We start from the raw sequence: 14,154 nt of genomic DNA on the forward strand, positions 1-14,154 counted from the left end.
TATCATTCAAATTCAGCTCTGCATTCTCTTACTTATTAACAGGATACAAACCATATTTTCATTTTAAACAGTAACTTATTTCTGAAACACCAGAGATCACGTGTTTCTTCCAGAGCTGATTGGGTCTACACATAATTTCAGGTTTTAGTTTTCAGATGGGGTCATCAGGGAAAGGAGAATGTGTTTGCAACAATAGCACTATAGATGTACTTTGCATTATATTTGGGCTATTTTGTTGTGGTCTGGAAAAATTTCACAAGCAAAAAAATCATTGCTTTCATATCATGTCAAATCTGACTAGGATTAACCCTCTCTTCTTTTAGTAATCTATTGTAGTACGAAATTACAGTAATGCAAGTCATGTGGCTCTTCCAAGTAGCATGAAGCAGCAAATGTATTTATTTTCAGATACTCACAACCATAAACTCTGTAGTATCAGGATCACTCAAATAAATGTTGTAATAATGAAACCGTCCCTCTGTTTTAGTTGATAGTTCATACAAAAATTTATTGGCTTCTATATCATCGCAGTTGAAGGATACAGTATGGATGGGAATTTTACAGTGAAGTTGGACTTCAGCCAAAATTATCTGGGGGGGCTAAAAATAAAAAAAACCCCTTATGTTAAAAACGTGGCATCTGGAAACATATTTATCAAAACATGGAGAATTTGTAAGAATTTAATCAGTTGTTCTGTTGGTCAGAGATGGATATAGAACAGTTAAAAGCATCCACTTTATACAGATTGTTATTTCAATCAGAAATTAGCTAAATGAGCTAATTTAAAACAGATTTTGACAGACTGATAAACGCATTAAGGCACATGATGTAAATTGTAATATAATCAGTACTCTTTGTTTATGAAGTTTTAAAATAAATTACTAATGTATAGGAAATTAAACTACTACATTAGTGTTTAGTATCACTAGATATATATATATAAATATTTTTGAAAGTATATGAATGTAGATATTTTTCTGAAACTGAATTAGTTCCAAGAAAATTTGATTCAATACCAGGAAACAAAATAGAGGCTGAGAAAATAAGAATGCTAGTTTCCTCCTCCCATAAGCAAATAAAAATTAGGTGAAAAAATAGATCTACCATCTCCAAAAATGCTGAAGGATCTGGTAGAAAAAAATTATTGACTCTGCTCTCGAAATTCTGATAACATTTCAGTTGTTCAAAATACTCAAAAATCTTGACAAATTAAGCAATGTTTGCAATATAATTGTTGTGTTGGTTGCACTCTGATAGTTAAAAGCAATATCAGCCATTTCCTTTTTTTAACTGTTAAAAAGGTATAACATAATTCATAAAAGACATTATTAACAAGGTAAAAAGAAATTATTCACTCATTTTGAACTTAATAAAAATATTTAAAATAAGAATATGAATAAGTGTACATGAAGCCAAATTATTATTTGGTAAAATATTAATTTATGCTCTTAGCTAGAAGAACTGTGAAACAATTCCAGTAAACATGCAAGAGACTCCACGAGACTCAGCACTGCAGGCATGACAATCATCTCCTAATTCCAACTTCTGACACCACTTTTCTGCATTTTCTGTTTTCTCATTTTAGAAACACCTGGTTAGGTCTCCCATCAGTCAAGAGATAAATAGCCTGAGTGTCAGTATCAGCAAGAGCAATCTGGAGAGCTTTGAGTGTATTTGTGGAACTTCCAACCTAAGAAACCAAAGAGAAAAAGACAAAGAAACAGCCATAAATACTAACAGTCCTTTGCCTCTGTTCTTAAATTCATAATGACAGTGTACTGATTCTAGGGATAATACAGAACCAAAATGACTAATAAAATGATGAAAACATTTATGTCATGTAGCTAGAGAAAGCTAAGCAAGTGTCAAAGTAACATAAATTGGTACCAGATTGGTATTCAGTGCTTATGCAAACACACATGAACAAAATGCTGGCAGCAGCAATCTGAGCTGTACAAACAAAAGCAATCACTAAAAGACTATAAACAGATAGGAAGATGTAAGACAAAAGATGCATTCTCTTCATTTTTCCCACTGATGCTCCTGCTTGCCTTGAAACACTCCATTGAAACACATATTTTACTTAACCAAACAGTTCAAAGGTTACATAAAAGAGTTGCAAAAGTTTGTTTCTCCAAAACTGGTAAAGGAGTTCAGTTGTCCAAACTTATTTTTTCAGATTCTCTCCCATGAACCCCCTTGGCACATTAATGTAAATATCATTTATGATTTAGCACAAAAAAAGTTAGCTATAGCAACAAAAGATGCCCAGTAAACTAATACTGTGCTCACAAAAAAAATCCATTGGAGAAATTCTAGAACTTTTCCTGTGTCATTCACATACTTAGTGTATCTTTCTTCTCTTTACCCTAAACTCACTGAAATGTGTTTCATGGTTTAGGAACCATTAGATACATTTTGTATCTTCAAACGTCCACCTTTCAAACATTGTGTACAAAACCTTCCAAACTAAAGGTATATGTAAGGTTTTACCAGTATAGAAAACTATTTCATCAAGTTTTAGTCTTTTAATGGAACCAAAGCAAAACCTCTAAAAAGACAAGAATCTGTTTTATGCTTATATAGCACCTGAGTACTGCTCTGGAGGGCAGTGAGGATTGCAGTGGTGTGAGAACAGACTAAGGATCCACATATATAGCGCATTAGAGAAGATAAATATAAATCTCTAACACTGACCCATATATGCAAAAATATGCTAAGAGATAGCATTATTTCTTCAGTCCTATTAATTGTGTTAAAACTTCTTCCAGTCCTTCCCAAGAGCAGTCAGTTCTATCTAAAAGGGCAAAGGAAATCAGATGAGATGGGATAGGAGGTACATTCTGAGAGTTACTCTGTATGACTGCATAAGAGTGTGTGGGCCAGGCAACACAACAGCTCATCTACTTTATAATATACTATTCTAACTCACAAGCAAACCTTACCGGTACCCACTCATAAGAAATAACCAGCCATTTTCCTCCTGTTAAATTTATCTAATACTCCTGATGTTTTAGTAGTTATAAAGTTTTAGACACATCGCATTGGCCATCTTGGCTCTTTCAATAATAGTTTTGAACAGATTTGAAACAAAACAGCTTCTTTCACTTCTTTTCACATCATCAGAACACAGGGTGGATGCTGATGATGTGCAGAAAATAACCATGTACCTTATGGTAAATGCTGTTCATTTTAGGTTTCTTAATTGCTACTGTTACAAATGAACACCAATTTTCTCAGTATTTAAACAATGATGACCTATTTCAACTATAAGACATTGCTACCACTAAAATTTCAAATGTTATCACATCTAAAGTATTTTTTAAGGAGCAGTTAGTTACTGTTTATAGCTCAGCTTCCTCATTCATAATCCTGGGACCAAAGAGCATAAAATGGGATCAAAAGATCTACTCTGATTAATATTCCAGAGAAATCCTCTGTTCATTTCAGCTTCACTGTTAAATCCAGCTTTTTGATCTCAGACTTATGCCTGCAATGCTTAAAAGAGGCTAAAAGGTCAGCAGCAGATGTCATCCCTGAAAAAAGTAGATTGTTCTTGTGCCATTTCCTATTCCATTTCAGATATCTAGATCTGAACTTAGAATGAAATTTATAAACAAAAAATTCAAAATTTTTTGAATAATGATGGAAAAGGCCATTCACTAATGCATATACAAGTGGTATCAAAATATGGTAGGTCAAAGTATTATTAAACTTGCATGATGCTGTACAACATACATGACTTAAACAGAGCCAAGTTCTCAAGCCTCAAGCAGGGCAGCAAAATAAGGCTAAATAAGCTCAGTTACAAATGTTCAACTACTCAGGGAGGCCACACTAATTCTTCCTTTTCTCTGTGTGTTGGTCTGTTAGTATTTTCTGAGAATACCAAGTTATTGATCTTGCTTTGTAGTCTCAGCGGTATTATACAGCTTCCCCAATTCCCTCCTCCCCAGGAATTTCCAATTAAGTCTGAGGAAGAGCTATCATAATGCTGAGGAGTTTTATTACATGAACATGGGTTTTTGTGCTAGAAAACATGAAGTGTGATCTATCTATACCATTGTATGACTAATTTTCAGTCCCGTGTTCATAACATTGCTGTCCACATTTTACACATTAAGTGGCCCTAAAGTTGTTGATAGTTACAATCTGGTGGATGACTGTGGCTGACTACAAGCAGCTCTGCTCTCTTTCAGGGAAAAACCCTCAGATTTTGGCAATTGTCAGAGAAAGAATACCGGGTAGATAGACAGAGGTTTGGTCTGAGTATGATTGTTCTCATGTTTCTACGGCACCTAAAGTTAGCTGTCTATTCATCAAAAAGAACTAGAAATGCTTCTCCAGTTTGCTGGGTTTGGTTTCCTGTACCACCTCTGAGCCGTAAGTTTGCCAGCAACACCTCTCAACCATGCAGCAGCCCTGCAGCAAGAATGACAAATTCAGATACAGGGTCTGAGCAATGATATGGTTCCTACGGAATTCAAATTGGCCAACGCTTGCATTGTGGCTGCTAAACATAGCAGGCTGCAAGTTGAATTATTATGATCTTATAAACAGGTCCATTGTTAAAGCATTATTATACCTTAAAGACGTAATGTATTCAGTTCTACTTAAGTTTACCCATCATCTATATTTTCAGCTTACTCAAGTCAAATACTTAGTCTATGCAAAACCACCCCAGCCATACAGAAAGTGGAGAAACAAATACAACTTTGTATACAAAGCAAGCACACTTTGTGATAAGTAGCTGCCACATTACCTCAAGCTCTTTTATCCAAAGCCAAGCATCTTGCAAATTTTCCTCATTAACTTCAGCAAGTTTCTCTTGCCATGCCACTGCTTGGGCACTAAATTTCACAAAGTTAAATCTCTTCTTGTGTCTCAGTTGTTCCTGCAAGAGATGGCATCTGAATTTTACCTACTATTAAAAGAAAGAATACTTGTATCCTGAAATACTGAGTAATAGCAATAGTTTTAATTAATATATAGTTAATTATATGGTTACAATAAAAAATAATAACATATATAATAAATGTTATGGTGTACAGGGAGACATACAAAACCAGAGATAATTATTGCTTGCAACTATTGAGATTGCTTGAAATTCCCAATAAGTCTCCATATACTCATATTTCTCAAACAATTTAAACAGCAAATGTCTAGGAAGGCATGAAAGAGAGAGATGAAACTGGATATGATCAGTGGTGTAAGCAAGAGATATCACTCCTTACCAGAGGAAATTGAAATCAGAAAGAAAGTAAGATATCATCTAGAGGAGGAGAAAAGAATCATATAAAGAGCACTAGCAAGGGGAACTAGACAGCAGGAGAAAATCAAGAATTTGCTGAAGTTGCTTTTGGACAGAAGTTATAAGTCAGGGAAGATTTGTGCAAGCGAGCACAAACTTTTAGAGTCTGGAGTCTTTGCCTCTCTTTCATCACAATTTTTGTGCAGCTACCTGTGAAACCTTCTGGCACAGTATCTAATATACTTCTAGTGCTGATCTGCTTAGAGGAGCACAAGATACTATGCCCTATGTCTTGAGCACTTAGCTCAAAAACCTCTCTGTCATAGTTTTAATTTTTCTAGTCCTACTAATGATTGTTATCAATGCCAAGCTGAATTTTTATTTCAGTTACTTCTCTTAGCACTAAAGAAATTAAAGATCAATCATGTCTCTGAAATATTAATGTAAGCTTAGGTGACATCACTGTAGACTTCTAAAACTAGGCAAGACAAATCCTGTTCTAGGTGTGTCTTCCAGTACTCACAGCTTTTGAGGTACTTCTGCACTTTGCCAGTCCCTTTGCAAAGTTCTGAGTCACTGTAAGGTGCAAGGAAGTTCAAAATGTTCTACACCCTCTATTGTAGAAGTATGAGAGTGAATCTAGAACACACATTACAAATCACAACAAGCCAATGGAATTGGATGACACTGCTTCAAAGCAAAAATTAAAATGCCAAAAGGCATTTCATTGCATAGCTTGTTTCTGGTTTGGGTTTTTTGTTGTTGTTGTTTGTTTTTCTTTTTTTTGTTTGTTTGTTTGTTTTTCTCTTTTTTTAGAAGGGAGGTGGCTTGAGGGAAACAACTACTTAAGCCTTTATAATTTTTAATATCTTCTCTAGCTTTTTTCAAGGAGTTGTATAAATGAGGGGGAAATATAAATTATTACCTGAAAAATGAGCACATGAAGAAAAATCTAAATATTTTTATAAAGCTGCTATTTTAAAACCACATTTTTAAAATAAAAAGTAGAGTAACAACCATTGAGAAAATATCAGTTTACTCTAAAATGCTCCTCAGCCTTCAGAGTCATCACTTTATCACACCTGTATTAGCTGAAATATTTTTTCCTTCACTAGTGGCAGCTTGTTGTTCATGGACTGGGATGTATCAATAAGAATATAAACATCATCTTCAAACACATTCCCAAAAAGCCCTCTACTTCCTTGTTGAAGCCACTTAATCCTGGGGAAGGAAAAAAAAATCAAAACCTGTTCTGTAACATCTCTGGAGCTCTGTGTATCAGAATCTGAAAGGTAGGATCTTTTTGTCGCTGCTGTACTTCTTACTCTTTTTCCCTAAGCACCTGTTAGTAGTCACTGTCAGAAGCCCTTGATGAATCAGTCCCCTGTCCCTACATAACATCACAAGACATTTTTAATTTCAATAGAAATCTGGACACAGACAAAAAAAAAAGACAAAACAATACAGCACCTTTATAAAGTCAGTTATCAGGTAGTTTGGGCTGGGAAATCCAATGTGGAAGCAACTATAACTATTGTACCTGTATCTGTTCCAGACTCATCTCAGTAAATCATTTAAGTCTGTAGTACTATGCCTCCCTTCTCAGGAAACCACTTGAGAACCTATTCTCCAAGGACCTTAAGCACTTCAAAGAGGCTTAATACAACACAGATGCTTCAGTGGTTTGTGGACCTTGAGCCTTAAATACAGAATTAGATTTACATTTTAAACAGGACTGGAATGTGCCTGCCAGTTAAATTCATGCATACATACTGCTGTGCACAAGAACATTTCCTCAGTAATGGCTGCAGCAAGTCCAAATCTGATTTCCCTTGACAGTCATAAAATGCTCATCTACTCTGAAACAGAGACATTTAACACATGGAACATAATGGCCCTGGGAAAAATATTCATTTCTACAAAAGGTTTCAAAAATAATGATATCATGGAAACTTAAGGATCCTGTTACATTACCTACCAATAGCTATTTTGTCACTGGTTATTTCCCCCAAAGTGTTTGATGAGGTCCACCAAGACTTCTTAACGTTTAGATGAAACATTCAGAACAGCCCTTAATCTTGACTTGGATTTCAAAAATACATACTCACCAAAACTGCTTTTCTCAAATTTTCCTTTGACCATATATAAATGTTATCTTAAATACAGTAAGATGAAGATAAACCAGAAGCAATAACAAAACTCTATTTGACCTTGCTAAATGTAATAAGGCTGTTATACTTTTGGTCAAGAGGCAACAATAAAATGAAAAATTCACCAATAAAATGAAAGTTCCATCCTGCTTTCTCCAGTGAGACATCTCGTTGTCCATATATACAAAACAGAGAGCAACATTTATTTTTTCTGTTCTAAAATAGGTCTACCTTAGAGTGCCTATTTTTTTGTAGATCTCATACAAAACCTAAGTGTCTGTACAGCTGCATAAATGTAAACTAGGCAGCTAGTTTGAGCAGCGAACTTCTGATCATGTGCATTACTTAATAGCTCATGCCCTGACTCTGATCTAGACTGTTCAAAATTGTCTTCAACACAAAATTGCAAAAAACGCAGATAACCACTTGAGCACAAGCCAAGCTGTGCTTCTTGGTGTTGCAAGGGATCCTAAGTACACAGGATGAATGTTTACTGACTTTTCTTGATGACTCTTGAAGCTGTCTGCCACCTTATAGTCCCAATACTTTTTGGCACTTTTAGCAGTAATTCAAAAATGTGCAGACTGACTTTCACACTTGTGTTTCAGAAGGAGAAAAAAAATTCGAAATCCTCATCAGGTTTCCTCTATGGCTACTAAGAAATCCTACATACAGGATTCTGATTTAAAATAGACTTCTGGCTTAGTACTGATAAACTGCTGTCAGTTTATCAACCACTTCAACTTATTATGACAGTAAATGTCAAACTTTTCAACGCTCTTGTAAAATAATCAAACCGATTTTATGTGACAGAACGCTAACCTTCCTTCCACTTGTCTGAGAGCTGTCCTCATTTTCTCTTTGTACTGCTTATACTTTTCTGTAGTAACATATACATGAACTACAGATCCATCTTTCCAGAGAGTATGTACAAACTTGTCACAGTATCTTGCATGAATTACCTTCCTCTTTGTCTCCTACAACAAAGAAAACACATTTTATGTCCAAAACATACTATTTTGCAGTGCCTTTAATATTTGGGGAACAAACTTCAAAGGTACATGCTTGTTGCACATGAACAGGAGTAGAAATAAACATGGGATATGGTGGTCACAGAATTTGCTCCTAGCAAGATTCAATAGAAACTGATTTTGTTCTTGCAGCTAGTAAAAACCAGAAGCTTACCGAACAGTGCAATGGTAAAGCTTGAGAAAAACAAATAGAAGACAAATTAATCCAAATATTTTAAGGACCTGCAAGACACTGCAGCAGCTGAGACTAACACATCCTCTAAAGATGACAAGCAATCTTTGCCCCACAAAGACAAAGAAAACCAAGGCATTGCTTAAGCCAGTTCTGATTCTCCCTTTTAGATTTTATGTGAACCAGCAAGGAGTCCTTAAAGCAGTCATTCTCAAAAAGCTCTTTAAGATACTCTTTGTCCCAGTAATTAATTATCTGATTTTAACAAAAACTACAAAGCAACAAGGCCATATACTATATCATCAATTTATCCATCAATCAAGTTTTCAAACTTTAAAAGAAAAAACAAACAACTCACGGGATGTGAGGGAACATGAACAATACTCACAGCATCAGTTTGTGAACATTCATCCTCTGGTTTAGTTTTTATGTCAACAAGCCCATCTACATGGCGAAAAACACAATCAGCAAGTGCATCATACAGTGTGAGCTTCTGAGCTTTCAAGCCATACTTCTGCAACCACTTCTCGGATGTCAAATATTTGTCAGTTATATGTTTTGGTAATGGATGATCAGCTTTGTTTGCTAATAAAGAAAATAAAACAAACAAAATCTCCTGCATAACATGGTTCATTCTGGATAAGCTATTTTCAAAAACAGACTCTGATTGTGGAATCAAAATTTTCAAACTTGTTCTGCTTGCTCTGACAGCACTGCAGTGAATAGATATTTCTGAGTGATTTTTAGTAGTCTCTACTTCAGCTGTGGGGCTTTTTCTTATCAGACAACTCATTGCAACAAATTCCTTTGTAACTGGGAAAAAAACCGCCAGAAGACAGGGAGCAAAGACAATAAATAGTGAGAAGATCAACATATAAAAGGAATATTCTTAGTAGTTGAATTACAAAATGCCAGAAAGTATTCCTGAATAAGATGTCTAACTTCAAGGAGAATCATTTGAGCAAATGAAACAATAGAGATATAACTGAAAATACAGTCAAGACCATTGGTTAACACTAATCTTTTTAGAGACAGCTATTTAAAGTAAAAGGCAAACGACAATGTCATATTGTCTTATAAATTTTCCAAGGGCTGTCTTAAGGTAGGGCACTGCACATCTCTGGACACCAGTACAGTATACAGATAATACAGATAAAATAATAGGATATGGGACTCTCCACTCACTCATCACTATCCCAGTAAACCACACCTAAACCAAATGACCAGGCAGTGGGTCTCATAGCAGGGTGAATTTATTTTGTCACACTTGTGGACTAAGGTGGTATAAATGTCTACTCAGTTTAGATGCAGCTACAGTGACCACAGTAGTGAGATCCTGAGCCTGTAAATAAACCTATGGAGGCATCCATCCACAGAGATGAGCCAACATCAGGGCAGGTGCACGATCAGAGCCTGTTTATATGGAAACCTTTGCTTTATGATTGCTTGTGGTCCTTAGAACAAGTGTCACAAATGTGCTCACAATTTTGAAAAGAAAACTGTTGTTTTCTTTCTTCCACATGCTTTACATAGAGATATTTTGCTGCAAAACATTTTAAACAGATCAGGAAGGCAGAACCAGGAAGAAAACACATGAAAACTGAAAAACTACAGTTATTTGGATCAATGGGCAATAGCCAAATAATGCTGAAGAACTTAAAAAATATATCACACTGTACTTTCATTTCTTTTAATTTATTTATGAAGTGATTATGTATCAAGGCAAACACTAAAAGAACATTAAAGCTGTGCAGTCAGGAAACATTGACATTAAGGCTGTCCTTGCAGTTTTATTGTGGTCTCTTTGTTCATGTGCATTACAGAAGAGACGTTTAACTTCATATGGGAAGTCCTGCTAACTTAGAAGATGCTCTTATCAGTATAACAAATGACATCGTGCCTTCAGAGATGAAAAAAATCTCTAGATTTAATTATAGTTATGTTATGGACAGAAATTCAAACCCAGTGCAGCCAGAGAGAGTTCTCAGCTTCAAATCTTCATCATCACCACACCAGTCACACATGTCAAAACAGTTCAAGTTACTGATCAACTGATTGTACAAAGCATTCCTCAGCAGATGATCCAGAAAAGGACATCTGGTCCCAGCCTCCATCTGGACAAAGTGAAAGCAACTGCAAAAACAGTACTAGAGCTACACAAAATCACCCATGACTCATGCTAATTCAACCTGCATCTTGTATCAACTTACACAAAAAAATACCACTGGATACCATGTAAGTATTTTAAAACCAGGACTAATTAAGAAAGTAAGTACTGATGATCTTGGCTGTGATCCTGAAAACCCACCCCCTCAGTTGCAGTCCAATGCTGAAGGTGCCTAGACTCCACAGATTCCTAAGCTTTTAGTATTTAAGTCTTGTCAGTGGCATCATTCTGCTTCAGAGCATGCCCAGAGCATCTCCATCCTAGCGGGGCTGAGTAGCTTCTCACTGTCCCTTGTAAAAACCTTCCAGAACAGAACTACAGAAACCAGCTATGCTTCTGTCTCCAACAGGGCTCAATTCAATCAATATGCACAGAACAACAGGTAAGTTATGTTCTAGGCCAAACATAATGGCAAGAACTACTGGTTTAATGAAGACATGTAGGTATTCCTTCATGTTTCTTAAGACAAGAGTTGTCAGAGTGCTTATTTTGAATTGTTTTCAGACCTCTGCCTTTGCAAAAAAATGCAACCCCTCCGCTTCTTCCCTTTACACAGAATGAACTAGCTACCAGGTTGGAGGCTATCCCAAGAAAACTGTGATGGGACGGTATTGGTATTTCCCCAGCACTGTGTAGAACAAGCTAAAGATTTACTGGTTCAGGCAGACAGGAAGAAATAAAGAAAAATAACCCAAAGTAATTTCCATATCTTAAAATCCAGGTAACTTCTAAACCTAGTCACTGGTAAAATAAAAATAGTGTGTTTCAGCCTGAGCTGTTAAAGTTTAGCAAGTTTAAACCATAGTAAACAGAGATTTGTATTGGAAAGTTTTAAGCAATCCTAAATTTAGATAACAATTAAAGGTGCTATACAGACATAGAGGTGCTATAACCTGTAAATAGACATTTCTGAGAAAATCATCCCCAAATTGATGCGCAATCAAAACTGTTCACAAAAAGATGTTGATTGTTAATGTAATGGTAGCTGTCTTGAAAGAAACATAAATGATACCATCTTGAGAAGCAGACTGGTCAGATTCTGATAAAATTTTCTGAACTTGTCTCACTGTACTCCTGGCTTCCTCCAGCTCCTTCCAGATCAAAAAGACATCTTCACAGACACCAGCTACTGCAAAAGAAATAATAAATAGAGCTTCACATTTTTATACAATTTCATCTTTTTATAACTCCTCAATCACCATAAAGTCATCATTATATACAGATGTTGCCATATAACCTTGTTTTCTTGAGGTCCCGTTGCAATGACAAGTGCTGTTCTCTGACAGACTTCAAAAAAGGGCTCAAAGCTGGCTCCACAATATGAGAGGTGCTCCGTATGTTGGACCTAACCTCCAAAGTTGACCACAGATTGTTCCCACAGTGGAAGCAAATATATTTTAACACTGCCAGAAAATAATAATAAAACTCCACACTGAAATTCACTTGTTGCCCCCTGCACTTCATTGCAAAACTTGGCTCCAAATATTAAACACAGTTTTGACATTTTAAAGAGAAGACATTTTTGACTCTTTCCATTTCCTAAAGTACATAATTAATTTTATTTAAATCTTCTTTCCCTGATGACTGTCTGATGAAATTTTGCTAAAGATAAGTTTATTTTCATCCCAACAATTCTCAACAGTCATAAACAAATGCTACCAAAAAATTTTTTTTACTACCAGGCTATATTGTCAAAAAAAAAAAGGAAAAATCCAAAACTGGAATTGAGACAAGGTTTTCTTAATTCTGACTGATATGTCTTTCTTGGTGAAAATAATAAAAATATTTATTTATTTCACAAAGAGAAACTTCTAAAATTGAGACCCCTTGTATACCTAAGCAGTATGATCATTATTAAAAATGTGTTAAATTAGGTTAGTCTCAGAGTTTAAACTGTAACATAGGACAATGCAGAGATACTGTGTGCAGCGTTACAGTAAAAATATAAAAGAAACTGAATCATCAGCTATCCTAACTACAAATATAGGTTACAAACTATTGCAGATCACAACCCATTAATGAATTGCACATAAAAATGCTGAACATGACAAACTGTATATTATCATTCAGTAGTTCAGTTAATATACAGTGATGGTTCACTATATGAAAGATAAGACACGCAAACTTGTCTACTAAAGTAGGCTACCAGTAAACAAACAAACCTGATCATTTTGTTCTTTGATAAACTTTCCAGAAATAATAATAATAAGAAGAATGTAATACAAATAAGAACTCAATTTTAATTGTGAAATGCTTTCAGCTTCCAAGAAATATTTTGAATTGTGTTATTATACACTGCCATCTCCTGGGACCTTCCTGCATTTCAAAAACATCTGTTGCAACCATTAGGACAAAGATCAACATTTCCAAAATCACAAAAAGCTTTAGTAAGGCAGATCATTCTACAACATAAAACACAAAAGGGTGAAAAAACCTCAGTCTATAATCATTACTTGTTAAACTTAAGAAAAGTATTCTCTTCAAATATTTCAGAAAGAAGTCAGCTTTTATTTTATAAGCAATCTCTCCCCAGAAATGCAAACACATGCATTCAAACCATGCATGCACATAAGTCTAAGTTTAAGGGTGTTAAGAATGCAATTCCAGTGGCACTGTCTCCAACTAAATCTGGATATCCTCCACAAGCTATCAGTTACTTTCATCCAGATTTAATTTTATGAATATTTTTAATGTAAAGTTTGAAAACAGTGAAAGAAATATGTATACTTCAACTACCTCTAAAACAATAACAACTATATCATTTTGTTGCTTCATTTCCCCTTAAATTGATGCTATAGACTCATCAGTTTTACAGGATTATTGTTACTGTCCCCATTAAGATAAATGTATTTAATTGGTATTATATGAGAAGATATTTTTTCCCTATTTATGCTTGCAGCACAGCAAAGTAAAACTGCATGCCCCTTAAAAGCAACTATGCTTGATGTCACTTGCTACACAGGACAAATGCAGGCACCAAGAATTGCACATTGGGAAATTCTGGTTGCTTAGAAAACCTTTTATTTGTCAACATTTTTACAACATTTTTTCCTGGATTCAACTGGGAGAGAAGCTTGCAAGCAATGATATCCACAGCAGCTTTCTCTCTCTACACAGGAAGCTCAGCTGCACCTCTATCTCAACCTCTTTTCCCCCTACAGCTAAGAAGGAATGGGAAAAAAAAACCTGTATCTTTCAAAACTGAACCCCCAAAATCAAAACCTACATACACATGCAAGGCATAGCATCTTCCAGATGTGGCTCTCAACTGTGGCCCATCCCTCAAAGCATATCATTGGTAAATGGCCAAGAAAGCATGAACCCAAATTTAATTTGGTTTAAATTCCCTCTGCTCGCACCTCAGATGTGCCATTTTTTGGGGA

General features: G+C 35.4%; 1 protein-coding gene across 1 annotated transcript in view; it reads right to left on the reverse strand.

Moving 5' to 3' along the window:
- VWA3B (von Willebrand factor A domain containing 3B) overlaps nucleotides 1-14,154 on the reverse strand; it is a gene marked incomplete at both ends in the record, with an annotated part of 63,777 nt that overhangs the window by 29,053 nt on the left and 20,570 nt on the right. Inside the window, 7 exon segments of the mRNA XM_082277837.1 lie at nucleotides 417-599; nucleotides 1,592-1,690; nucleotides 4,763-4,894; nucleotides 6,334-6,472; nucleotides 8,224-8,378; nucleotides 8,993-9,189; nucleotides 11,784-11,900. Of these exon segments, the coding sequence (XP_082133963.1) occupies nucleotides 417-599; nucleotides 1,592-1,690; nucleotides 4,763-4,894; nucleotides 6,334-6,472; nucleotides 8,224-8,378; nucleotides 8,993-9,189; nucleotides 11,784-11,900 (1,022 nt within the window).

The sequence above is a fragment of the Coloeus monedula genome (genome assembly GCF_965178545.1).
Source record: "Coloeus monedula genome assembly, chromosome: 3".
Taxonomy (NCBI): Eukaryota; Metazoa; Chordata; class Aves; order Passeriformes; family Corvidae; genus Coloeus; species Coloeus monedula.